Source organism: Ascidia mentula, chromosome 9 (assembly GCF_947561715.1).
Source record: "Ascidia mentula chromosome 9, kaAscMent1.1, whole genome shotgun sequence".
NCBI lineage: Eukaryota > Metazoa > Chordata > Ascidiacea > Phlebobranchia > Ascidiidae > Ascidia > Ascidia mentula.
Genome location: NC_138574.1, coordinates 9454032 through 9477698, shown reverse-complemented (window position 1 = coordinate 9477698; position 23667 = coordinate 9454032). Strand labels below are relative to the sequence as shown.

The window sequence follows — 23667 nt, the reverse complement described above, 5'->3', positions numbered from 1 at the left end:
AATTTCTAGCAAAACAAGCATCAGAAAGCGTTGCACATACCTGTTCGAACGAATGTTGCTTCAACATAGCAACATTAGCAACCATGCAATCTGCAATTGTAAAATCTACCTTCAGGCGCCACTTAAAAAAATGTCGTTTTCTGCGGTCCGAGGGTTGTTGTTTATAGCAAGATGTGTGCACTTAAACGACCGAATTACGTAAATGCCCAACCCCGCTGAGGCAATTTTCACTTGAACGTACGCCAGACGGCACCCGCAACATACGTTTCTACATTTGAGGTACTTGGAAAAGGTTTCCCGTGGTTTACGAGGCCAACACAGAGGCAGTAAGCCGTGTGTACTCAACTCAGACAGTTTTTATCTGCCGTGTGTTCTCGTGAAATTTTAGGTTTCAATTTCCAATTTGCAAAACTATTTACAATGATTCCACTTGTAAACAACACAATTATGCACGTCAATGTATATTGCGTGCACTTAATCCCTTACCGTCTGGAATTTTAAGCTCGAGCATGTCTACTAATGGCTTTAGAATAGATGTTATTTTGCAATGAGTGGGGTCGTGTCGCCTGCACAGTTATAAAATCAACATACTACGTAACATATTGAATTAAGATAATGTTGAAGGTATGTATGTGAAACATTGCTAAATTTTATTTGGTGGTTTTCAAACAAAGTTTCACGTGCTTCCCCTTGACCAGCATGGTTGTAGTATAAAAGTAATTATTCCGTCCAAAATGTCACAGCTCGTATTGTGACGTGTAACAGTTACAGAATCGATACAACCAGGGGCTTTCTAGCCTTCAACATAACCATCAACACATCAAAACATGTCATTTTTTTCACAGAACTGAAGCGAAAACACTAAATATCGTTTCTTTGCAGTTATGGAATCTCTACGATTCGGTGAAGAACGATATGCAGGGAGATGATGTAGCCGACAATCTCGAATCGGCCGAGGAGCGAATGAATCGATTTCGCAAGCAGCGATATCGTCTCATCGAGTCCTTTATCGCATGTCAACAGGAGGCGAAGAACCTCCTTCTACAGCTGAGGTCGGTTGGCTTGAGAGTGCATGATCGTGTGGTTGTGTTCGGCGATTGAAAAACGTTTCAAAAGTTTTGATGTAATGTCTTAATATGGAGATTACGTATTTGCTGAAATGAAGTTGGCAAGAAATTGAAGTCAAAGTATACCTTGCTGTGTTTATGGAAGATCAGTGGTTCGAAATAGCTGAAATTAAACTATTTTCTTTGACGTATTTTATGGGTTGTAAAGAGTTTACCACTGTCACACAAAATACAATATTTAACTGTAATATTCCGCACACCACGTCTCCAGACACGTATGTAGGGTCACTATATACACCCGTGAAGTTTCCAGTCGTTTCATTAAAATTGCGGTTTCATTGAAATTTCAATAATTTCATGACCTGTCAAACACGAAGGGTTGCGAAAAATGTAAATCAATTGAAACGAGGGTCGAGCGAACTTAGGGAAGCCCTATTGCGACTCGTCATCGGATGTATTCCAGCCCAATCTCTGACTCGCTCGAAATTTAAGTTAAATTTTTGGCACCTATCTACAATGCCGTCTAGACTGGCGATACTTCCACCATCCGTCAGGGAATATAAAGTTTCCGATTCAAATTGCTGGCTATCTATGGCTAACTTCTACTGTTTCGCCTAAACCAGCTAATGTGTGATAGTCATGATTTGACGGAACGACCTGCGTTACTCTCTTTACGGCTTAGGTGAAATGAAAAAATTCGTTTCACGTAATCAATTGAAATCAAATCTAAACCATGATCTTGCCACCAATATCGACTTGGACCAAATGGAACAACTTTTTTATTTTTGTGCCCGAAGTCACTATGGAAGAATCTGTCTTATCGACTTTTCCAAATAATGTTGCTTTAAAAAAAATCTTTTCCATGCAAAACCTCATTTGCACACTCACCCCGCCCAATACACGTGTGTAGGATATGTACACCCACTAATATGAACAGTAGTGCACACTGTTGCCCACAAGTTGGACAAAACTTCAAAATTACGTTCTTGCGATAGATGTTGTAGCGTTGAAGAGGCGAGAAGGGATATGTCATCCGCTATTCAACACGTGGAGGGAATACTGAGGGATCTGCAGAACGAACAAAGCTACTTCGAGGATTCGTGCTCTGAAAATGAGACGAGGCTGGACCTGGCGTTGCAGTTTCGTGCTTATGAGCGCGACTCGACTGAGGTGAACACAATATATTTACATACAGTAGAACTCGTTTAATCCGGATTCGGTTTATCCGGATTTTTATTAATGTCCTACTACACAGCGTTAGGCTTGAAAGAAACGTTTTCGGACGATTTCGATAATCGCCTGATCCGGATAGTTCTACTGTAGTATGGCTGCTTGAAATTTCCCACTACATCTTGCTTTTGTTGTGAATTTGTTGCGGAAGTTTTAGCAATTGTTTTTTCTTCCCAATCCGGTCGTTTCTGTTTGGATCATCAACGTAGCCGGCACGATTGCAGACAACTCACGACTAATTGACCATTTTAATGTATTTTTACCATCTATGGTTATTAAAGATAGGTTTATGTCGAATGCATACTACTTAAAGATTCTTTTGCTAATTGTTTTGCTGTTTTGAGTGTTCCATGTTTCCATCAGTAGAGAAAGTCACTATAAGTTGTTGTATTTTAAAACCCCTGATTCACAAAAAAATATGTTCAAATGTCCCCGATTCACCCATAGTGAATAAAGTTGTCTATATACGTTTCTAATTTTGTACTCAGGTTTACCAGAAACGAAAGCGGTGAGCGACCTTTTTAGTTTAAAAGCCATTCTTTGCTTTTATTTTATGTTGCAAGCCATATGTTTCGTTTTGCATGAAAAGGAATTGCTTAGGTTTTTTTTCCATTTTTTGTTTGATTTGAAGACTGATAGTGCAAAAGCAGGTTTTGTTATTTTAGTTTACTTTAGAATTGAGTATGATTGTTTAAAAACACTTTATGGATGCTACTGTATATTGCTTGATTTAACAAAAATGTTTTCAACGATGCATTTTGGCTAAAACTCAAGTCAATTGCTTCTCTGGGTTAGGTTTTTTGCGCATGGATTCTGCTTTAAACTGCCACATTTTTGTCATGGGCAACAGAACCAAAACAATGCGTTTTCTTTTTTCGAGTCGCATTCATCCTAGAAAAAAAATCCAAAAATTGATACCTTTATCGAAATTTTTTAGTTGATGTTATTTTGATATTAGGTATGAAACTGGCTAAACAGAAATACCGCCACACAGATTAAATAATGCTTACTTTTAAACAGCTTCTCCTTGAACTTGAGAATTGGGCTGATGACATGTCGCGAGCAGTAGCGGAACTCGTACTGTTCGATGCTTCCGTGGTGGAACAACGACTAACACAAGTCACGTTAAGATCGGAAAAGATGCACGAACTCACCAAGGACATCGCGGGCAGGGCCCAAGAAATCCTTCTGCAATTAGAACAAGCTGGTGAGAATACGTGCCGTTGGTATGCATATCAACGTGGTTGCTATGGGACGTTTTAATAAGCTTAGCTTGGGAATTGGAATGTCGATCGTTTTGTTTTGACGCAGCTCGGTGACGTAATACGGCAAACATGCCATTGCTCAGGTGTCAATATTAAACAATGTATTTCTTACTCAGCTAAAATGTAGAAGAGCTTAAACTGTACTTTACGTGTGGTATAGTTGGACTGAAGCAGGTTTAGGTGTGTGGTTTTGTAATTAAAAATACTTCTGAAGAAAAAGTGAAAGTGGTGGTTCTGTATTACGCAGGGTCACCTTATTTGCACGCTATACATGGTAAATAACTGAATCATTTAATTTATTACTCTGTTTTTTGGATCAGGCTTTGAGGCTTTTAACACTAAAAACGTCGTATTGTTTTGATGAGATATTAACAACTCTGGTTTTGCCATTGCGTGTCTCATTTTTCAGAAATAGGATAATTTGAAAAATGCATTGGTTAAAATGCAAGAACTTACACACGCTGTAAAGCGGTTTCTTTAAACCTCTTGCCTCGCGTGAGTCTATTTATTAACTCGAAAAAAGTTTTTAAATATGCAACAATGAGGAATACTACTAATGGCAAGCCTATGTCATGTTGGTTAGATGAAAGTAAGTCATCAAAAGATAAGGTTTTCCCATCAACAGAGGGCTATCTGGTTACTATACTTCGAAACTGCAAAATTAAATAACTTTGTTGAGTTTGCAGAAGGATTTGTTAAGGAAAAAAACGAAGGACTGAGATTGTCAATCCACTAATTCATCAACTTGAATTTCTGAAACATATTTTTCCGAATATAAAACCTTAAACCATTACCATGCAGAACTGGAGATGGTATGTAGCGGTAACAGCAATTCAGTGTGCGTAAAAGTGCGAGATCTCCAAGAGCAAGTCCAACAACGTATGAGGGAACTGAACGCCAAAGCATGCGAGCATCAGCTCAAACTGAGAAGATGTTTACAACTGCGAAGGCTCGAGGCCCAGTGCCAACAGGTAGGCGTGCCACTGTACAGGTTTGCCCTGACATTGTGGTAAAATGCTCTTGTGATGAGGTATGGATTTTATATAGGCGCCGACGAGCAAATATCGTCTGTTAGGCATTCTCCTTTCAATTGTAACCGCGTGGATTTAAGAGTTTCTTCTGTGTACGGATATGCTTGTCTTTTGAACTGAATACGAGCGTGAAAATCTCTAAATGATCATGTTACCGCAATGATGTTTCTCAAATTAAAAAAAAACTAAAATCGTTAAACATGTAACAATGTAATCGTATTGACAACCATGGTAATTTGGACAACTTTCAGTACTAACATGGATGCCCCAATTGGAGTTTTGCTCACAAACTATTTGAAACCAAAGTAATCAACAATGAAAAAAAATCGAAACTGTCACACAGCTCCAGACCTGTATTTGCGTGGGAAACTGAAATAGATAAAGCCACTGTTTACCACTCTTACCCTTATCTCAAGAGTCAAACCGTATTGAACCGACAACAAACGTCTCTGCCAACTTTATCTTAACCTCAACCGTTCGCAGGTCATCAACTTCATAGCGAAAGGCGAAGAGACACTACGTGCCACACCTTTGGCCTTAACAAGCGCACAGGGTGCTGAAATGTGTCGAGCGGCGCACGAGAGATGCCTATCGGCTACTGAGAAAACCCGTACTAGTGTAATGCAAGTGCAAGCCGACTGGATCCAACTTCGCGACTCCGACTTCGGTGATGCGGCAAGAGATGCTGCGGAGGCTGTGAGACGAGCGTGGCAAGCCCTGGCTCGCCACCACGACGAGAGGTCGAGACTTACTATATCTGCCATCAAGTTCTACCAGACCGCAAATAATGTAAGTGTTTGTTTGTAGACTTTGTACGTGTATGGCCTGTTGTGTCTAGTTCAGGGGCGCACAGCCTTTTTATTAATGCCGGCCGCACCACACAAATTTTATTTCATCAACCGCCGCCAGTGAGTCTAAACTGATGACTTCGCATTTACTTTTGCCCATAAAGTGTAATGAAATGTTATGCATACATTTTTTTCTTACCTAAAATTGCATGATCTTGTTCTGTTTTATAACAAAGATTGGCCAATTTCATAAGCCAAACATCCAGGTAAAACGAGTTTTTGACAATGCACGGCCGACAATACAACTATACAGCACATGTACGGCCGCAGGTTGTGCGCCCCTGGTCTAGTTGAATAGGTGCCTGTAAACGGGTTTGTGTGGTTTTTGATACAACACTGTAACGTGTGCAGACTCAATACCTAATTTAAAGACTATGGTGTGGTTTGGTGGTTTTGAAAGCTACGCAAGCAGTCTGCGTCTGTGCCTTTTGTGCTTTTCAAGTTTAATTGCAACCAATGCAATTTTGCCGAATTTCAGGCAAAACAAAGAGTAAATGATGAGATAATTATCACGCAACTGCATTATGTTATTACTTTTTAGGTTTGTGACGTATTGGAAAGTTTACACAACGAGTACAAGCGACCACAAGAGTGGAATGATACTTGCAACACTGCTGCTATGCTCGGTAAATAAAATATTTCTTGCAGTGTCCTTTTGATTTTGTTGTTATTTCTCCAAAAATAAACAGTTTAACAGAGATAATCAATTTATTTGCTTATTCGTTGCATTTGAATTCATTTTCTAAAATTAAAACCAATATCTTATTCCAGACAAGCACGAAGAACAGAAGGAAGGCTTTCTGCACGCGTGCACCCTCGTGCGGAAGCTATCAAACGAATTCCTAAAAAACGTGCGCCGCACGGGGGGGCACTATCCTAAAGACCAGTTTTTCCCTGAAGGCCAAAGAGATCCGGAAACTTGCATACGAAGTAAGATACTCGCAACCCGTCTTAACTATAGCCCTAATTATAATTTTAACACCACGGTACGCTTTTACCAACAATCGAAAAAGTTTCGAGCGTCGCTTCTTTTGCGCGATACAGGTGGAACCTGCACAGTCAATTTTACTATATTGTAAAGCACAGTTTTTTCAAGAATGTATGTTTCTCTTGATAAAAGCATCTTCAGTTCTTCATTTCCAATGCTTTAAATCGCATATTAAAGGCATTAATAATAATCTAAATGGTTACAGTAACCCAAGTTACATGTTAAATATCGTGTTTTTTGGTGGTAACGGTCACTTTCTGTCCAGACATTCTCGAAGATTTGCTGCAACGGGAACACCAAGTTCTTCATCTGTGGAATTGCAGGAAATCTGGCATCGAAATGTGGCAGGAATATCAAAGCACGGTCGACAAAACGTTGAAATGGCTACAAGGAACCGGTAAGCCACCTCAGTTAGAAACGGTAACGCGAAAAAAATGCCCCACACCTCATAACATACTGTGTTTACAGTTGAAAGTTATCTTGCGCCTCAGAACGCCGCAGCAAAGACGAAGGATGAACAGGCGACAGCCAGGACAAAAGAACATGCAAGTATTCTCAAAAGCGCGAAGGTAATTCACTTTTTGTCTCTCTCACATGGCGTACTTGAATCGATTTCGCCCATTAATGCACACAGAACGACAATCTGTGACGTATATTTAGCACAGAATTAATATTTCTTACTAACAGCACCCTGTCATACTGTTTGACCTGAGCAGTGTTGATGGAATACACTTGTGTGTGCGATAATGTGTTTACTAGTCAAAAAAAAAACACCAGTGGTCGCCCTATTGATCACAGCTGCTTTAAGCAAAATCCAGCCATAACTGCCTTGGGGTTGGCAGTTGGCAACATGTGCCAAGCACCCGACCCACATACCATGTTTAAAACCGTGATAACTTGAGTTTGATGGAAAATTAACGTCACAAATTGCAAGGGGTTGTTTATATGTCTCCTGTGCACGATTTACGTTCGTTTAATGTGAAAAATTGCTGGGCTTAAGTAACCTATGCCATTGATTTTTGCAGGAACAATTTACGACCTTTCAGGAACTTTCGACAGCCTTGGTTGAAAAGGATCGATCGTTTGCTGTCTCAGTCGATCGTTACAAGAACGTCATTGTTAAAAGGCATGTCTGGTTTGTTGATAAATAACATATTTCTTATTTGCCCTATTCCTTGGTGATGGTGTCACGCTCTCCCAACAAATCGCATTAACTTGTAGTAGTTCTCTATCACTTGGCAACCCAAAACAAACCATTCTGTTTAGGGATGCTAAACTAGAGCCTTTTAGGCTAATAATGAGCTGAATGTTTTAAATTCTCACAAATATTATACTTCTATCTTCCCCAGATTCAACGAATTTTCACATCGAATGCAAATGCAGAAGAAATTAATAGACGGTACGCTAGGGAATTCCCTGGAACAACTCAGCATTTCGTCTCGATCGGGTAATAACATGTTTAATCACTATGATCTACAAGGGTTTTTCGCAGCGTAAACCAAACTAACGTGAAACCCGTTCACAGCCGCTTCTTCACGATCCAGTCTGACGTCAGAGGGGTCGCGTGCGTCGGTGACGTCACTGGTAAAGCAGGACTCGGACGAACGGAAGTCGGCGCGGAGGCAGAACTTTATCATGGCGGAACTTCTACAAACTGAGCGAGCGTAAGTGGTGATAAGGTTGGAAAACGTGTTCTGAAAACACCTTCGCAATTATGTCATTATTATGACTTCAAACATTGAAAAATTTATATCTTAACTATAGACTGCAGATGCTGGGCTAGCGATCACTGTATACCTTCCGTAATGACAATATGTACACAAAGCACTAGCTTTTAACAACAGGATCAGCCTGGTTGTTGTTTTGAATAATATTTCGCCTTGTGGGCATCTTCGGTTCATTAGTTACAGTAAACACAATAATAAAATGATTTAAAAAGCGTCATATTGTCGTTATTATCTTCACTCATTAATTACAAACCAGGATTTTTCTATTAAAGTCGGTGTTGATTTGAAAAAACGTAATAATATTTAAATTAGACAAATTTCTTTTTGCTTTTTCCCAAGTTTCAATGCTATTCTTAATAAAAAATGTGCCTTAAGATTTTTGTCATAAATTTCAACAGTTTTGACTTTTAATTGATTGTGATTGGGTGGATTTAGGTACGTGAAGGACCTGCAGGATTGCATCGAACATTACAAGATGGAGATGCGAGAATCAAATCCCAATCTTCCTCCTGCTCTGAGAGGTGAAGAGGAGGTGATCTTCGGGAACATGGAGCTACTCCTGCAGTTTCACAAGTAAGTAGAAACTTTTTTCAAGCCTTTCCGTTTTTACCGGATCATCTTTTAATATTTTTTTTTGCTTAACTATAAATAGACTTTCTTTTTAAATTATTTTAAAATAAAATTATTTTTGCTTATCGTACCAGTGAAAGATAGACAAATAAACTTTTGTATAGAAAACCCTATGTTGAGAGCCGTAAAAACCTTACTTTATAAAATTTCACGCTACAAATCCTCGTGGATGTTTTCAGAGCAAAAAAAACTCTTTTTCTTTCCTAATTTCCTTAATTATAAACCTTTCATATTCCAATCTCAGTACTGGTACTAAACAACAAGTCGATTCATTTTATTTCTCATTCCGAAAGTCAACACCTACTTCTCTATCATAGAGAGATCTTCCTGAAAGAATTGGAAAAATACGAACAACTGCCCGAAGACTTGGGTCATTGTTTTGTTACGTGGGCACCGCAGTTCAACCTCTACGTCACATATTGTCAAAATAAACCAACATCGAACGAGGTTGGTTGCTATTTTTGTTTGCTTTGTTAAAATACCAAAACGGGCCTGTTGTATTTCAAAGTTAAGCTTTTAATGAATGACCTTTTCATTGAAATTTAATTACCTTTCAGTGCGAGTTTCAGAATAAAATTGACATCAAATTCTTATTTTAACTTCGGGTAAACCCGTTCTTTTTTTACTCTTATACATTCGACTCATATCTGTATACGTCAGTTTCTCATCGAGAAAGCTGGGGATTTCTTCGACAAGATCCAGGCACGGAAAAGTCTCCAGAATTCCCTCGCTTCTTATCTCATAAAACCCGTGCAGCGCATCACTAAATATCAACTGCTGCTCAAGGTATGACATAAAACTGACAAGTTGTAACAGAAAACATAGCAAATATCATGTGAAATGTGCTACACGTCTGCCATACACATTCCATAAGCTGTTTCTTTATTTCTAAGTTCTGTGGTAACAATTGTTATTTTGAAGGGGGTTGTATTATGGGGTGGTATTACCTCCTTTCAAAACCATTTCGAAGTAAAACAAAAGTTTCCCAACCATTTTCTTGTTTTTTTTTTATTATTGTCGAGTCTGATGGTAATCTCCACACAGACAAGTCACAAAAATTGTAAAAAAAAATTCAAAAATGCCACCAGCACCCAATGTAAGACTGTCACACATTTTTTAGGACTTGGCATCGTGCAGCAATACAGAAGTAAGTGAGATAAAAGACGGACTGGAAGTGATGCTCTCTGTTCCAAGAAGAGCCAACGACGCTCTACATCTGAGCATGATGCGAGGATTTGATGAGAATCTGTCTTCACTGGGCGAGATAATTGCTCAGGAGTCCTTTCAGGTGCGTAATCTCATGGACTGCTAAATATTTCATTACTCCTACGCTGAATTCGTATTCTATTGCCTGGTGTAAGTTTCTATCGAGCCATGTTGAATGTAAGGTGTGTGTGCTATAAGCTAAAGGATCAACTTTTGGTCAATTGTGTAGCGGTTAGCGAGCTGCAGACTGTGCACACTGTATCGACATGTAAGGTCTCATCAATGCAGCTGTTGACTGAGTTCGGTCTAGCTGGTTAACTTGCCAAGCAACAAGTTTTTCCACTTTGTGGTTCCTTTAAGTAAATGTCGATCCCTTGGGTGCCTAACTTGTAACAAACCACCGAAGACGAACTGTGGAGTCAGTCATGTACGCTGTCCTCAGTTTCCTGACGATTGTTTGTGTAACGATTTGTTTGTCAACTTCAACATAGTGTCAGTTACATTGTAACGGAAAATGGTTACGCTGGAAAGCAAACCAAAATTCACATAATTCCTTTCAAATCACCTCAAAAAGCGCCACGTGTTTGTTTGGTTCCCGAAAGTGTATTTTGTCGGTTGCGGTTTTCAAACATTTTGTCAAATTCTTGTTAGATTGTGGACAACAAACAGTTGATTCGCAAGGGAAGGGATCGCCATCTATTCCTCTTCGAACTTTCATTGTTGGTCTGCAAGGAAGCGAAGGACAGCACGGGAAAGACGAAATATCTTTACAAGACAAGATATCCGGTAATAATGTGCTTTCAAATCTCTATTTACCGGGCCTACGACAAAAAAGAATTTTGAATAAATTTTTAAAAAATGACTGTTAAGTTTGGTGCAAGAGTTGAAAAGCTCGTAAGATTTTCGTGTTCAAAAGTTTCGGAATCATATCAACTCTTCCTAGTACATGTAGTTGCAATATATCAAATCAAGAGTATAGTTACCAAAGCAGTGTTTCAAAAACATATGCAATCCTGTTGCAAACATGCATTTCTGGTGGATTGCGAGAAAATGGCGACATAACAATTATTACTACATATTTATATCGCATACGAAGACTATATACTAAGTACTAAGACTTTGATTGGTTTTATACACAGGCTTGTGATCTAAGCATCCAAGACAACGTTGATTCCGACGACAAGTTTGCCATCTTCACTGGTAGGTCGGCAGACGGCAAGATAACTCTGAAAGCACCATCGGTCGAAGCTAAACAAGTAACCAGTTTTTTTTTGTTAATTGTACCTGTGTTGGCATGAAACAATGCTCCAAAAGTTGTTTTTGACAAATTGTATCAGGATTGCGGTTCAAATTTTTCGGCAATTTAACTGACAAAGTATGAGTAAAGGCTTAACTAGAAGGAGTGAGCTTATACACATCTCGTATTGATTAATTAATTGTTATGCGTAAAAAATTCCTCTGTGTTCCTTGAATTTACCCACGTTCTAAGAAACGCACTGCAGTGTCACGTGTGTTGCGTGACGCGCTTCCTACAACAGTTACGTCATAGAGGATGTTTCAATATGATTAACGGAGGCTTTTGAGCGTAAACCTTTGTCCGTTTCGTTTCTCAGGATTGGATGAAGAAGTTAAACGAGGTTATAAGCGAGGCCTCACCGCATATCAAAGACATGCAAATCCCCAAGTCTTTTCCCCTGCAGGCCAAAAGGTAAACGCAGCATCGGTTGAATGTTTAGTGATCTTAATGTTTCACAACTTCAAAAATCGTGTTTTATTTGATGAACAAAAACAAGTTTACGTTGTTTTCAAAACTGCTAAAGCGTCGGCTAAATTTGGAGTGATGTTGTAATATACACATTTACATGACGAAAACTGCTCACATATTTCTCACAGAAAGATGGAAATTGCGTCAAGTTGTCCCACAGACACAGTTGCTCATATTTGATTTTTTTTTATTTGCCCCTCTTAGACACGCATTTTCTAGCTTCATAAACTTCTGTATTCGTAGAAAGTACATGGTGTTGTATCGCACTACAATACCCATTTAATGTTTAGACACAACAGCACTGGAAGTATGATTGACGATGAGCGTTGGAGCGTGACAGATCGATGGAGCGAATCGAGCAGTGTCGGAAATCCTGACTCAATCTCTCTTCACTCGAGAACGTCGTTCAACAGCGAAAACGTAAGATTTTATCAAATAAGACTTTTCCTGAAAAAGTGAAAACGTCTATTACGTTGTCAGAAGTGTTTTATGCCCAAACCGCCCAATTTTTATGTAGTTTGTGCCTGGAGAATATGCTCGCGTATTGGAGGACTACAGCGGTGGTGTCGGTCACTTGGCCGTTAGAAAGGGCCAATTGCTGATCGTGATCGCGTCACGTGACGAGTACGTCCACGTCCAAACCACAGATGGGTCAAAAGAAGGTTTATTGCCGACCTCGTACATTTTGCCACTGGGTGAGTGTTTTGTTATGGATTTAGTTTGCAGTTTGTTGGTGGTATCTATATGTGTTGTGAGGTCACCCTTGTCGTGTGGAAATTATCACGAGAAAGCTTGTAACATTTATGTGCCGTTATATCTACAGCCGGGCTCATTTTGTTTTGGAATGTGGAATGTATGAGTCTGGTTTAAATTGGAATTTATAATATTTATTCTTTAAAAATAGGTAAAACACAGTTTGTGGAAACTCTTATCGTTGACATTATTACTGTGCTTTCTCACGGGCGGAATAAAAACACGACTGTTTAGTAAAGACTACGCCTAATGCAGGCGAGACGTCGCTTTTAACAAAATCATATTTTTTGCCACATTGCCACCATTGTGATTTATATCCTGTCAGGCTGCTACAGTAGGAGATTGACCTGTCTTGTCTTGCAAACATCACAATGATTGAAGTGGTGTCAAAATGGATATCAAAAATGTCGATACAATGAACCAGTTAAGACTCCCACTGCGTTCACTTGCTGTGTCCATAATTGCATTAGAAACCTTCCTCTGGACTTCCTCCACGCGCAAGGGAATACCTTCACAATAATCTCATATACCACTTCTTATGAGACCTGGCATTGCCATCTTTGCTGTTGTGACAGGCAGGACACTCAGAACGCCTACTTCACCATATTGACTTCATTCACGTTTCGCTGTGAGAGGTTACGAGCACTATGAGAATTGTTTGTTTAGCTTATTTGTTTGGTGACTTCGGATAATCCACTTTTAAGGTGGGTGGGGTTTACTACTGTTGTCCGGGGCGGGTTGAGATAGTTTTAGACAGAGCTTGGAGATAGATGTTTTCACCAACATTTTTCAAAAACATGCAGATATGTTTGCAGAAAAATTATTTCAAATGCATTTTTGCAATTGGTTTCAAAACATTTTGGTGGTCGAGGGTATATTTTGAAAGTCAGAACAGTTGTTTTTTGTGTAGATTTTTTGTTTAGTCATAATTAAATTGTAATCATTGTTTAAAAAGCAAGAGTTAGTAACAAATTGCATTCTGGGCCATACGATTAGCCCATACCAAAACCATTTTTTCTCCGTACGATTTTAAAAATTCCTGCAATCCTCTCAGACAAAAGCGCGCGTGCAGTAGACCACAGTTGCCGTGGAGAAGCCGATTAAAACGCGTTTAAAACCAAACATCGTCTGGGAAAAACGTGTACGGGTAGCGTTTAAAATCCCCCTCCACCTTGTTTCTCCGCCATATGATTATAATGCCTTGGAGGCACCTTGCCCTGCTAAGATCGATGCCGGGTTGCAATGACTTTAACGATCGGTGCTTGGCAAATCAGATTTTGCCGATGCTCTAAATAAGATTTGCATTGGTTCAGCTACAGGTGCCTGTTCTTTCTGAATTTATACGTTAATACAGAGCTAGTTCCCCGGAGAGAAGGGCAAATGATGACGCATTGCGTTTTTTTATTGTTTCGCTGGCGCGGTTGACGTTGTGCTTGTGCCAGTTGCAATATGATATGCCGTTCTCTGTAGAATGAAACCAAGGCTCGTTAGAAAAAATATTTTTTTTTTATGTCGCTAATTAAAATTACGTTATTTGACAGAAAGCCAAAAACAGTTTTAAGTGAAGTACAGGTAGTTTTAAAACCGTATTGAGGTGGAATTTTGCAGCCAACCAGTGATAGCAATATGTACGAGTTGCATAGATTATTGCAATTCAGGAGCTGTTAAACATTATATTCATTGTGGTATGGTTTTATTAGAACAATAATGAGATAGTCAAGCACGTACATTTTTACCAATCATATTTTGTAAAAACGTTTGTTAAACATTGGCGATATTTGATCGATCGACTTGTTTTTATTCAAATCAGCTAAGTTTGCTTCAAAATATAACTTATAGCATTGATAATCCCAAGCGTTTATTAAACAGCTTTTACGTATATGTATCTTCCTCCTGCATAAACATGAAAGGTAGAATGACGTAAACTCTCCCGACCGATCGTCATAATTCCCCAGACGTCCATAAACTGATATTTCGAGACTCGTGGACCCGAGTTTTCATACTAACTTCACCCATATCAATCCATAAAGCCTGTGATTACTAAACGTCCTCGCCAATTTATATACAAGCGTCAAATTGCAATTTTGCGCCCGTCAGGGAATTCGAACCGGGTCGATTCCTTTTTAACCGAGACCCAACCGGTGCCTCGTTATTTTTCTATTTGAAAGCGAACGTAAGTGGACTGCCTGGTTAAGGATATATGTTTTTGTGTAAGCGCAAGTTCAAAATCCCGTGGATAGACTTGGAGGGACTTTTCAGTGTAATTTTGTGGTAGAATATTCATAACACTGACAATGCTGTCTAATTATGAAAGTATAAAAATGAAGTTCCTGCATGTCAGAAATTGTCTTATTTAACCCAGTCGTGTTGCGTCATACTCGTTTCAACAAGGCAGGGTTAACAATGTGGCCACCCCATAACTTGCCGCTGTTATTTTAACTGGCCGCGCAAGTTTGATAAAACAGAATGCTCGACTGGCCTTTGTAATGTGACAAGTAGGCGACAAGAGTTATTCCAACAGAGAAGATTGGTTGCTCAATTTGCGAACAAATATGATCCTGTATAATGAGATTAAACGTCTCGCATGATGTACAACGTGTGTTACATCAGGATTGCAAACAGGTTTAAATTATCTGCGCTGTGGTCGAAGATTTGTAGATGTATGTGTGGATTATGTCAAAAAATGCTTTGAAGTTCATTTTATCAAGTAAGATGTAACCGTGTCAGTTAGAATAAGCTTCACATCTTGTTGTTTATTAAACAACTATTATCCCAGGTTTGTTTCGTGTTCTCACAGCCAACTTATTTCAGAAATATTGAGCGCGGTTGGATCAGGCGATTGTGAAAAAAAGTTGTAGGACAAATCAGTGCACACACATGTTGATGTTAATATCAATTTTTGTATGAACTTGTTGTTATTGGTGGTTGTTTTCTCTTATACCTTTACATGAACTTTATTGTGTTTAGTTTTATACAGACAGCCATAGTACTGTACAGCGGTTCATGTCTCTGCTGACCTATCGCAAGTTAAAGGTTATGCAGCTTTAACATAGAAACACTATCTTCGGCACGCTTTTTCACATGTTTTGAATTGTTTAAAGTATTGCTGTGCACAAGAGCATGTATTAGCTGCATCGTCAAACAACTCAAAAACTACCAAAAAATTCCTACACATAACTATGTACATTGAAGTGTTGAAGAAACACTAAATTAAAATACCTTTGAATGGAAATAATTTTTGTTCAGTGGAAAAATGCTCTTGTTCCTGTCCACATTTTTATACATTTCGTTTAACCTTGAAGACATTAAATCAAATTAACGCAAAATATTGACTAAATAAGCAAAATAACTATGAAACGTATTATGTGCGTAACGTAGTTATAATCGCGTTTTCGGCAATATGGGGAGTTTTTAATTACTGTAATTACCGTTCGGTGCGACAGCTTTGAAATTTTCCCTGTGTTGGGGACACACAATGCGACAATCACCCGCTATTTGATTCCAGTTGCTAACATGTCACCTAGTTTATCGGATTTACTCACAATCGGCGGTTTGAGATTGGCCCTCGTCAAATTGTAAGCCAATACTGCATCCCCTCTTTGAGTTTTGCACTGCATCTGTTCATTGTGGGCGTTTGTTGGGCTCTGAACTGTCTGCGAAGGGTCTATGGTTTCTAAACAGCGAAAATTGGACCCAGATTTTCTGTCCTCTTTTGTCTGTAACCTGATAGTAAATTTTGTTTGACATTAAATCTTTATGGATGTACCATAACTTTTGAATGTATATATAATCTTGCATTGAGTAATGCTGTTAGTAGAAAGGCCATTTCGGGCATTTTGTTCGTTTTTTAGTCCTTACTTCATCGGGTGTTGTTGCTTTGTTTGCCAACAAGCGTTTGATGTCCAATTTCACAGTCACGGTTTTGCAGTTTGCAAATGAAACAAAACAGGTGGTTTTGCACCAAACTTTACTTTGAACTTTAAGAGTGTTTATTTTGTTGATTTCCTCGTGGTTTCTGTTGTTGAAAAAAGTTGTCAACAAAACAACCTTTCTTCGATTTCCAATAAAGTGCTGGCCTTAGCGTTTTAAAATGGTCAACATTTAGACTCACTTCTGACAATATTGCGTAACCACAATCGATCGCAATATACAAGAAAGACAAATGGAGAGATTGGACCAAAATCATGCAGTTAGTTCGTTGTGTTGCTCTGTGTATAAACGCCACTCGAGGGTTGCACTTTATTTTTAATCACCGACGACGAGCTCCTCCCCAATCGAACCCTCTTACCTCCTGCAACCATCGATCGAGGACTTCGACATCGATGGAACATTGAAAATCGCAGCACTACTGTTGTTTTACCCCCCGCCCGAACTCTTGCAACGTCGCTTAGTCGGGCACATTACCCAGTCAGGCCGTGCAAGCTACCAGGCGTGACGTACATCCTGGTCACGTGACTCGGCCGCCTGCGTTTCAGAGAAAAGCTCGCCCACTCACCTGGTGGAGAAGCCAGACCGCAGTGCAATGAAAAGTGTTGGAAGTCGGGCTGAGTGTAGAATTAAACGTCGGTAAGACCAGGAAGGCGGCCCTGCTGCCTTAGAGAGTGTACGATGTCAAGCATAAAGACGCGAAAATTTTCTCTACGTTTCGCCAAGACCAAGCGAAAAACTTACGCCGTTGGCTCGAGCAGCTTCGATGGGATTGCAATACTGGAAACAGGTCGGATAGCTTTATTATCATAAATTTTGTTTCTATTTTATTTTCCCAAGGCTGCCACCAAAGTAAATGACATGTATTCAAGACAACCGGTAATGCCAAAATGTCATGAGCAGGCCTTCATTAAATTACAATTTTTATCGAACCAAAGCAAAGTTGTAGGCTCTGTTTGTGTATAAGATTTGTTTTTCATGATATCATTTATAAATCATGTAGTGACATCATTTTTTATGGTAAGAGCACGTTTTAGACGTACTTTATACCTTCGCAGTTTTATTCCTGGTTCACATCGTTGATCATTTAGCACATTACCAGCTCTTGCAGTTGCATGCGGAAGTGCGATGAGGTTGTTTATTAAATGCTTGCGTGTTTCTGTAGTGCTACTCCGCTGGTTTGGTGTTAGATCTGTAACAACCCAAGTACAGGCGCACTTAGTTTAGTGTGAAAAACCTTGCCATTACGGTTTGCTATGCCATGCTGTTTTTTTCCGTTTGACATTAGCGAATGGAAAGGTCCCCAGGTGATATACGGTTCCCTGCTGTGTTGCGCGTCAACGCAACACCAGGGTTGTTTTTTATGTCACACCACAGACTTGACCTCGCATTTCGCTATCCGTTTGACCAATTCTTGAGTGTGTTTTTTGCCAACCAACATTTTGCGTTTTGTGCCTTTTTCATCTACCGTAGCTACAAACTATGTAGTCACATGATTCTCCGATTTTTAAGTCAGTTAGAGTCGTTTGTCCAACGTTTGGCCAGAAACTAAGTAGAATCATAAGTAGAATTAAACTATAACTTTGTTTTCTGCATTATGGGCCGTGATTATTGCCAGAAACGTATTTCTTTCTCAGACAGTGGTCTGAATAACAGTTTGCTGCATCGTGAAGTAAAACGTCGGCAATATCTAAGTAGAAGCACGGCAACGACAGGACAACTTTCGTTTCCCATCAGAGTACATTCCAATCAAACTTTCATTTAACGCTTTGAACGTGGCATTGGGTCGATTTCGGTTGGAAGTATCGATTTGTCGTGAATCTGAGGCCTCTCTCCCGGCTCAAACAAATCCCACACCAGAGCAATCGCATCTGTCATTGCGCCAGAATGCTAGACATGGTTGTGTCAATATTAACTTGCATAGTTCTGCCATTTTTGTAGTATAAATATAAAAAAGTACTGCCAACCGAATACTACCTAACGTATTTTCGTTGTGTCGCATGCAACCAATTCGCCACCATTATTAAGTGTTCAGACTTACTTACCAAAAATACTGAGGATATCGCTTGCAGACGTGATACAAATGCTCGTGCATATTGCATATGGTTTACAAGTCAATTTCTTGAAACCGGTTTTTGAATGCCAAACAAACAAGTCAGACGCATTCGTTGTCAGGAGCCGCTATCTGAGCGGAAACTGCGTTTTCTACACGATGATTGGAACAATTTTGCTTTGCCATCTGTGCTAACAGTGTTATGTGATAATTAGTAAGAAGGCGTTTGTTGTACTGCAATGTATATTTGGGTCATATTTTACGCAACAAATGCGTGGCGCTCGACACGCATGCTCAGTGCTTATGTCATCTTCTTAGTGTACGTCCGAAACACTTAGTCATAATTGCATTGTGACGTACATTACATTTTTTTGTACTCATGGCGCATATCACTCATACCGTCATAACTACTAATTTTTGTGCAATATAAAATGTTCATATCTTCCCTTAACTTTTATGCATTCTATATATACCGCGAAAATTCTTTGGGGTGGTTACATCAAGAGTCACTTTGTTTGAATTCCCAGGCGCCTACAGATATTAAAATAGTGTAAATTTAATTTATTTAGGAATATGTCAAGTCTGATAAACTTGATTTTTCTGCAATTTTCAATCGCGTCATAATCTGTCAGTCTCGAATGGCTTGAAAAGATCGCTCAGGCAATTGGAAGTACTTCTTGGGATGCGCAAATAGAACAATGCCAATATGAACACGACATACTTTCATTATACTGTCCAGCATAAAACAATTTTCAGACCCAATTGTCACGCGCTGTATCCTTGAAGAGGAAATTTTCGCGGTTTAAACGGGTAAAATTTCCCAGAGGGTTGATCCATTGGTCGTTGGATTTTGCTGTCTCGGTTGCGTGTTTCGATAATTGTTAGTGGTTGTTTGCACGCAAATGTCAGTATTTGTTGCGTCACAATGGCGACCCTTGGAGTCAGCAAGACTTGATTCTGTGCCGAAACTTGAACAAGTGTCTCAACAATTAAATACCTTGTCCAAAATATATGTATTCAGAGTAGTGTTGAATATTTCATGTGGTCTGGTGGATTGTGGATTTGTTTTTCAAATGAAGATTATATTTTACTTGCATTGCACATGGCGCCAAGTATTTAATATCCTACTTCCGCATTTGCGAAACAAACCGGTTCGAAATGATTGTTTCGAATGCACGAAAATTCCTGACTTTCTAATGGCAATAGGTTTGAAACTGTTGTCTGCTGTCGCACAATATAATCCCTTGATATCAATTTTCGCTCAGGAAGCGGAACAACCTTAACTTGAAGGATGAACTAGAAAATGCCACACCCGTATTATTGCGTTTATAGGTTGCCTGTAAATTAGTGGTCCAAATCATCCCAAATGCAATGGTATTCTGATATTAAACAGGCTTGTTTTGAGTTCAATGATGAAGTTTGTGCAGCCAGTAAAAATATCATGCTATTGATTGGGATGTTTGAACGTTACACCCACGAACATCCTTTAGAGTTAAATAAAGATACGACCAACAAACTGTTGCACTTACAGGTCGGCAGTAGATTTTTGTTTGATTAATGTAGGGTTTCCCAAACTAGGGGGTCGCGACCGTGCTCGGGGGCGAGGCGTATTACGAATTTTATGGTTTTTAATGTCACACGAAACACAGAATTTAACTGTAATATTTCATAAATTACATCTGTAGATGTAGACACGAATGCTGGGTTACTATGTTGGTTTGTGAAGTACAGTCTTTCTATTAAATTCCTCTTCAATATATCCTAAAATTATACGACTTTTAAACGGAAAATTTTAACATATTGATAATAGTTGAGCTAGCAAAAAGTGTAGGGGGGGCTTGACTGATGAACTCGAACCATTTTATCCCCAGCACTTCCACGTAAATCCACTGAATGCTTTAAAAGTTTCCCCAACCACACAAACCGCTAAATCGGGCGTCGCATTGCTTGAAGTAATACACAGCAAACCGCAGGCATGATAGCTTCGCTGTGTGACTCAAACCTAGGTCTCTAAAGGCTCTGGGAAACATGTCTATGACGTGACTGTGTTTCCGTTGATAGCCATAGCGATTCGTGCTTATTATGCCACATTCGATCAGTACGGTGATCAGCATAGGCAGTCCTTACTGAATTGACGCATGTTTGTTTTGACATGCTCCGCTTTCACCTGCAAGGTGCGCCCAGTTGATAGGACCCGCAGGAATTTCATTAGCTGTGCCAGTCAGTTAGATAGTCGAGCTGTCAATACGATGATGTATTTTTGTGTTGTGTACTGTTAAGGCAACTAATCACACCTATTCTAAGAGTTACGCGATATTTAATCTTTTTTGTAGTCACGGTTTATGGTATGCATTGTAACAGCATCAAACCAATAGACAAGTTGGAATTCGAAGGCTAAACTGGAAGATATACTTTACACGAGTCAAGGGCTTGTCGAAGCCATTTCTTTCTGCACGTAATTATGCGTGCCTGAGTGTTCGGTTCTGTATTTTTATAAATTTATTCTTGCAAAGGTGATCGTTGTGTGCAAAAATTTCGCAAGATGCTCAGCTGATAGGTTGGTCATTTACGTAGGGTAGTTTTTTTGACTGTTACGTCCTTTCTTCTGATGGATTGCTATAAGTTTTTGTCCACCTGCCCGCCCTGGCTTTTGTGCTCGAAACACAGCAAATCTTTGCAGCCTCATTCAGGTGATTGCGCATTAACAAGGAACACGCTAAAATATTTGTTCCTTGATCATTTAAGCATAAATTTTAACGAATTTTCATTTGCACAGGATCATTATTTCTTTTATTTATAAGTATTAATATCTGTTTTTATTTTATATCCAATTGCCACTTTTCCAATATGGATCATACTGCTATCATTATCATTACATCCTGAGAAAAAAGGGTTTTAACCTTGTTTCACTTTTGCACAAAATTTTATTCAATTAAAATCAACGCCACGCTTTAAAATGTGTCTGAAACCCCAACACCAAGACTGAAATTTAGACTTTTTTGCTTTTATTGACGCTTAAACCCATAACTTTCTATATCGACGTATGAGCAATACCACGTCAAAGAAAAAGTCCAATATTTTGCCTACAGTAAGTCTATTAATGTGTTCCATTCAAAACACGATTTTCCCTGTCATCACACATTTCTAGATACTGAGTTTTGTATTCAAAAAAATGCACACTAGCTTTCGCGAGTCCTCTCGCTTCATCAGATGTAAAAGCGTGTGGTACTCGCAAAACTAATGTGCAGTTATATTTTTTCGTTGTGGTATGTTTTCTTGGTGTTTGTTGTGTTCTGTACCAGTATCATTACCCTGAGGAAGCCTTGTTGGATAACAGGCGAAACGTCGGTTAATAAAGTTACGTTTTTATTGTGCCAGAAGAACAGACTATTCAATTACAAGATAATTAAGTTCGTAGACATATAAAGACTGGCACGTTTCATAATAATTAATTTGTATCGTTATTATTGCAGGGGACCCCGAGCAACAATCAGGAAGCGGTTCCTCGGCTGGCGACCTGGCCCTCACGCAAACCCGCTCCACGAAAAATGCGAACAATGTGCCCGGATCTACGGCCACCCTTCCCAACGAAAAGCGATCAGGTAGGATTTGTGTGTTTGCGTCCGCGGATCAATGCATCCTTGTGTTGGGCGGGCGCGGGGAGGAAAAACTTCAGTAAATAATGCGGTCCCTGAGGTATGCGCGCTAATGGTTTGTCAGCCGACCTTTGCCTACACTGCTCTTTGGGATTTTTCTGCGTGGTTGCGGTGGGTGTTTTCCTGTTGAAACTTCAGAATGCAATCTAGATGTAGGTTGAGATAAACGTTGTGCAATTTACAGCATTTAGGTATTTCCCAAAAGAAAAACAGTTTTCATGTCAAACAAGATCACATTTCAGCCTCTTCAGCCAAACCTTTTCCTTAAGTTTCAAAATTCGATCACTCCCTCCTATTTGGCCGCTCACTAACATTTTTTGCGAAAAAAATCAGATTACTGTACAGCTTGAATTTTATTTTTATGTAAGAGAGCGAAATTCACCGCCAATGAACGGAAACTCGTTAAAAGATTAAATCAATGTAATATTTGTTGTTTTCAAAATCTACTTGCATTTTATTCACCAGTATTTACATTTAAACGATGTGTATATAGAAAATCTTTCCGTTTCGTATTTACATTCCTATCTGCATTGTTGCGTTGAAGGTAAACAATACGGGATATATACCATCTGGTCACATTCACCTTAACATTTTCGGAAAAATTCGAAACCAAAATGTGATAAACACATAAAAGCGACCTGGTTTACCAAAAAAAAATATCCATGCTTTTATTCCTCATGTCAATCCCAAACCGTTAGTGGACATTAAATATTTAAAACCATGTCATAATTACAATGACCCGCACCGTTTTTTCGAGGTTTGACGTCGGGTGAATGCAAAGGAATTTTCTATATTTAGCAGACGTTGCATAAACTCGTTGCGTAAATGTTGCCGTTCATGGGTGCAAAGAACGTGAGTGGGTGCAAAAAACGTGAATTTGATTTCATGGAATAGTAAAGCCAAAGCTAATATGCTAATCACTAGAAGCCTACGTTTCGAACACCGCTGTGCTCACCATCATCAGTGTTTACCGTTCATATTCCTGAAAATACAACATCTAAAAAATCAACCTCATCGACCTCAAAATTCCAGGCTTTCGCAAATGGTGGAGTTCGACTGCCAGAAAGAAGGTGGCCGCGGGCGGCAGTGCAACTGTCCATAAAATCCCCAACTCGAACCCCCAACATGGGCCGAAGGACCCTTCCCCAGATGCTGGGTCGGATGTGACGCACACCGGAACCCAACCTGGGACTGCTGAAAATTCGCCTTCTGCAAGAAGAGTGAGAAAGGTTGGTTTTTCAGTGATCAATAGTTTCGTCAACGCAAGGTTTTCTCAACACGCTATTGGGCGAATTTCAAATTGATTACAAGGATCATGTTGAACTGCTAGTTGTTTTTTTTGGATGTTGTTTGATAAAAAAGTGTGACTAAAAAATTCATACCAAGGGTTTGAATGATGGGTTTCTGATGGGTTAGAGATTATCATTTCTAATAATGGTATGTAGCTTTATGGCGTTGGACAATTGGTATTTTATGGAAATATCTGTGCTTTTAACAGCCTTGCTTATCGAAACAATGTGC

The 23667-nt window shown here is 39.3% G+C and overlaps 1 protein-coding gene across 1 annotated transcript in view; it reads left to right on the top strand.

Annotated features, from left to right (window-relative positions):
* LOC145914348 (triple functional domain protein-like) overlaps positions 1 to 23667 on the top strand; it is a 45896-nt gene that overhangs the window by 10590 nt on the left and 11639 nt on the right. The window contains exons 14-36 of the mRNA XM_083002169.1: positions 883 to 1052; positions 2063 to 2237; positions 3318 to 3504; positions 4364 to 4533; positions 5077 to 5382; positions 5983 to 6067; positions 6213 to 6371; positions 6695 to 6826; positions 6898 to 6998; positions 7455 to 7555; positions 7779 to 7876; positions 7955 to 8093; positions 8592 to 8729; positions 9104 to 9233; positions 9447 to 9572; positions 9907 to 10074; positions 10644 to 10778; positions 11132 to 11248; positions 11606 to 11700; positions 12048 to 12177; positions 12275 to 12452; positions 21964 to 22092; positions 23179 to 23375. Coding sequence (XP_082858295.1) covers positions 883 to 1052; positions 2063 to 2237; positions 3318 to 3504; positions 4364 to 4533; positions 5077 to 5382; positions 5983 to 6067; positions 6213 to 6371; positions 6695 to 6826; positions 6898 to 6998; positions 7455 to 7555; positions 7779 to 7876; positions 7955 to 8093; positions 8592 to 8729; positions 9104 to 9233; positions 9447 to 9572; positions 9907 to 10074; positions 10644 to 10778; positions 11132 to 11248; positions 11606 to 11700; positions 12048 to 12177; positions 12275 to 12452; positions 21964 to 22092; positions 23179 to 23375 — 3366 coding nt within the window. The remainder of the gene's footprint in view (positions 1 to 882; positions 1053 to 2062; positions 2238 to 3317; positions 3505 to 4363; positions 4534 to 5076; positions 5383 to 5982; positions 6068 to 6212; positions 6372 to 6694; positions 6827 to 6897; positions 6999 to 7454; positions 7556 to 7778; positions 7877 to 7954; positions 8094 to 8591; positions 8730 to 9103; positions 9234 to 9446; positions 9573 to 9906; positions 10075 to 10643; positions 10779 to 11131; positions 11249 to 11605; positions 11701 to 12047; positions 12178 to 12274; positions 12453 to 21963; positions 22093 to 23178; positions 23376 to 23667) is intronic.